The 3,898-nt window shown below is 48.5% G+C and overlaps 1 protein-coding gene across 1 annotated transcript; it reads left to right on the top strand.

Moving 5' to 3' along the window:
* The first annotated feature begins 1,639 nt into the window (after positions 1 to 1,639).
* LOC125629681 (uncharacterized) lies at positions 1,640 to 3,672 on the top strand. The gene is given in 2 exon segments (XM_075123876.1): positions 1,640 to 1,703; positions 2,075 to 3,672. A coding segment is annotated over 1 exon segment (654 nt). The 5' UTR covers positions 1,640 to 1,703; positions 2,075 to 2,121; the 3' UTR covers positions 2,776 to 3,672.
* Positions 3,673 to 3,898: the final 226 nt, after the last annotated feature.

Consider the following 3,898-nt stretch of genomic DNA (forward strand, 5'->3'; position numbering starts at 1 on the left):
ACACTGAGTTGATGTTTTCAGAGAACTGTGCCCAGTGACTCCAAGATCCCTCTGTTGAGTGGAAACAGCTCATTTAGAGCCCATCATTTTATATGTGTAGTTGGGATTATGTTTTCCAATGGGCTGCAATATGGTGCTATCCTGACACCTTGTACTGCTGAGATCCTGCATTCAGTGATATCCCTGCCCTTCCTGTTCCCGTTCTCATAAAACAAGAAGAGCATCCAAATGCGTGTTTACCTTCATTCCCTCAGCGGTCCTCATGGGAATCCCTGATTGGTTCCAAAGTGTATTAAAACCTTTCTTAAAGGGTTACCTCTTGGTGGTTATCAGGTCCTGTGAGTTTGTAGCCCAGAAAGACCCCCCTCAGTCAGCTCAAACTCAGCTGTTTATCCCCCAAAAGTCTGTCGTCTTCAGTCTCCTGAATGAGGGGAAATCCGTCACTACCCCTTTCTGCGTTGGGTAAAGCTTCAAAAGGTGGAGCTCTGCATAACCAGCCTTGAGATCTGGCATTCATCACCCTGTAGTGATACCAGCTTGCACAGGAAACCCATCCTGCAGCCCTTCCTGGTATCATGTGGCGCATCTCGGCATCATAGTCTGTGAAGAATTCATGCTTTCAAGGGCTGGCTTAGATATACAGATAACAGTCATAATTAGGGCAAGAGTTTGCAGGCAATGAAAAGAGAGTAATTGACAAACGTGAGCAATATCTAATCCTTTAAAGCCTGAAAGTGCCTTGGGGGGAGGGGACAGGAGCCGGCTGTGTGGGGGCGGTGGGGCTCAGATACTGGGCATTGAGAGCCTAGAGCCAGCTGTGCGCAGGAGAGACGGGGCATGAACCAGCTGTGTGCAGGGGAGATGAGCAGGGTAGAGGTGCTGTGGACACGGCCGCGAGCAGCTGTGAGTGCCGTCCTCTCTGCAGCATGATGAGAGAGCCTGGCGTCCCACTGCCGATCCCAGACTTGTATGAAGAGGGAAGAAATTGGCATCAAGTCTCAGCCGCAGCCAGCCTGTGTCCTGGGGAGGAGACGGGTGTCTCCAGGGAGAAATCTGGGGGATTGTGACCCTGCGTGTCCCACCCACCCTCTGATCAGCAATTCCGGATATTAACGGTGATTCCAGAAACAAAGAGTAATTTTGGGAAAAAATGCAGTCCTAGCGACAATTTCCAGAAAACACTGGCCCTGGTTGTAACATTAAATCCGATAGTCTCAAGACCTAGGCCTGTGTTGATCAGATCCGTCACTCTGCCTTCACGGAGTTCACTCTGCTGGTGGGTTGTACCCCTTCCCCCATTCTGTGTCTGCCTTGTCTATTTAGATTGTAACTTCTTCAGGGCACGGGCCATCAACGCTTCTCGGTTTGTACTGTGCCTAGCAAAATGAGGACCCACTGTTAGTTGGCCCTTAGGCACTAAGGTAATGAATATGATTTATAATAATCATCTCCTGGCACTTTGAGCCAAGGAAGCCGGCCTTGGGACGTTACTACTTAAAAGTGAGCTGGGCTTAAAAGCATGGAATATTCTTTGTGACAAGTATCCCACAAATTCCACTGACCTCCCTTGTTTTCTTTGCCTTGAGCAGGGTTTCCAGTTTCCAGAACTGATGTGATCTCGCACCTGGAACAAGGGGAGGAGTCGTGGGTCCCAGACCTTCATGGCTCTAAGAAAAAAGTGCTCCCGAGAGCTGCCTTCATAGGTGAGGCATTGGTTAAACCAACCCCAAAACTGTCGGTGAATACAGGAAACATTTGGGATGCCCTACAAAGACCTTGTGAGCTCTCCAAGTTCAGGATTGTTCCCTGCAGATGTGGAATCGTTAGGCAGAGGTCACTCATGGCTTCCCACCTATCCTGACTGACAACTGGCAGCAGGTCCCTCCCCAATCTTGCTGTCCCCTGAGATTTCTTCTGAGATACGGACCCAGAACTGATCCCTTCCTTTCTCTCCTCTGGGGAAGGTTGAAGGGAAAATCAGCTCCTGATAGGTTTGATCTGTCCTGTACACGTTTTCGTTCCTTCATCCCTTTTTCCATTCTTCTCTCTGAGATTTCCTTTCTCTCTGGCGCAGGCAGAGACTTACGTCTGGATTCTCTCGGTCTCCCGTCAGGTGTTGGGATGGTGAGTGAAAACGAGGAGGAACCCCAGCAGGAAGATGCTGAGCGAGTAGAAGCCCATGGGATGTTGTCAGGAAGGTCCAAAGGGAATGATTCTGGGAGCTGTGCACGCCCAGAAAAAACAAAAGCCTGTGAGAGTCAGCAGAGGCCAGAGGAAAACTTCGGTAGCCAGTCAGACCTTATTACACGTGAGAGAATGAACTTGGAAGGAACACGCTACACATGCCTCGAGTGTGGGAAAAGCTTCAAAGGGAGCTCGGACCTTCTCAGACATCAGAGAATCCACACGGGTGAGAAACCTTATGGATGCCCTGAGTGTGGGAAACACTTCAAGCAGAGCTCACACCTTATTAGACATCGGCGAATCCATACGGGTGAGAAACCTTATGGATGCCCTGAGTGTGGGAAACACTTCAAGCAGAGCTCACACCTTATTAGACATTGGCGAATCCATACGGGTGAGAAACCTTATGGATGCCGTGAGTGTGGCAAACACTTCAATCAAAGCTGAGCCCTTATCACACATCAGCGAATCCACACAGGAGAGAGGCCCTACACGTGCTCTGAGTGTGGGAGAAGCTTCAATCAGCGCTCAACCCTTATTAGACATCAGAAAATCCACATGGGAGTGATCTGTAACAGATGCCTTGACTAGGGCTGGCCAAAGGTATTTTTTTCTTTTAAATCACATTTGCTAATTCCCACTTAGTGATCTGTGCCCCATCTTCACCGTGGTTACTCAGCTCCCCCAGATGAGTTGCCTGCTCCTGCCTTTTGCAGCTCACCCTTCTTTGGGGTCAGTCCTGTGATGTTTTCTATCAACTCCTTTCCTTTTGGGTCAAAGGAGCGTGTGTCCCTCCAGCCAGGAATGTTCATCAGCTCCAGGTGGGGGAGAGAGGTTTGTTCCCAACAAGCTACACTGAGGCAAAAACTACCCGTGCCTTACATCCACTAGGACTGTACATGGCGTTGGCTGCTCAAGTTAGTGATCTTGGTGTTAAAAGACAATTACAGTTGTCGTTCAGATGCAGCCGAGGTGCAGTGGTTGGCATTAGCTTTCCCCTTGACCTGACCTAAACTCCATCACATGTCCTAGTCTAAACAAAGCCTGAGCATCACAGTTATACTGTTCCCCCATTTAAAAACCATTGTTAGTCATCAAGTTCCCCCACCAGGATCATATTGTTTCATTCCCAGTTGTCACAGTTCATCAGAGCGCTGTTGCTTCAGGTTTTCCTGAAGGCAGATATTTTTACTCCCGTTTTCCTCCCTTAAAATATATTGAAGTATAACAAAGAGCAGGAATAGGGAAGGGATAGGGAAAAATGTCTTTTCCCCTCTGTAACAACAGAAGAACATAGGGTAAATCAGAGGGATTCTCCATCGCCATCCCAACCCCCCTGTTGTTCCATTGGTAAGGTCAATATTTCCCGAAGGGGTTGGGAAGAGCATTCTCTAGTAAAGGATTTGGAACTAAGCAAAAGACCCATTCATTTGCCTCCCAAAGCAGTTGTGGCCCATGCCCTGCAGGAGGTTGCTCCTGAAGATCTTCCCTTCCTAATCAGGTGCATGTTGCCTCTTATTTGGGAAATGCAATCCCTTCCTAGGTAGAGATGGGAAAAATGGAAGTGACATTTCTGTTCAGCTCACTCCTGGGAGATGCTGTAAATGTGTAGGAAATGACATCCATGAGGAATGTGATAGAGCTGCAGAAAGACACCCATTTTGAGTAGATACCTGACATTTGGTGTCTTAGAGGGATTCTAAGCCGCACCTGA

The sequence above is a fragment of the Caretta caretta genome, chromosome 28 (genome assembly GCF_965140235.1).
Source record: "Caretta caretta isolate rCarCar2 chromosome 28, rCarCar1.hap1, whole genome shotgun sequence".
In the NCBI taxonomy this organism is placed as follows: Eukaryota; Metazoa; Chordata; order Testudines; family Cheloniidae; genus Caretta; species Caretta caretta.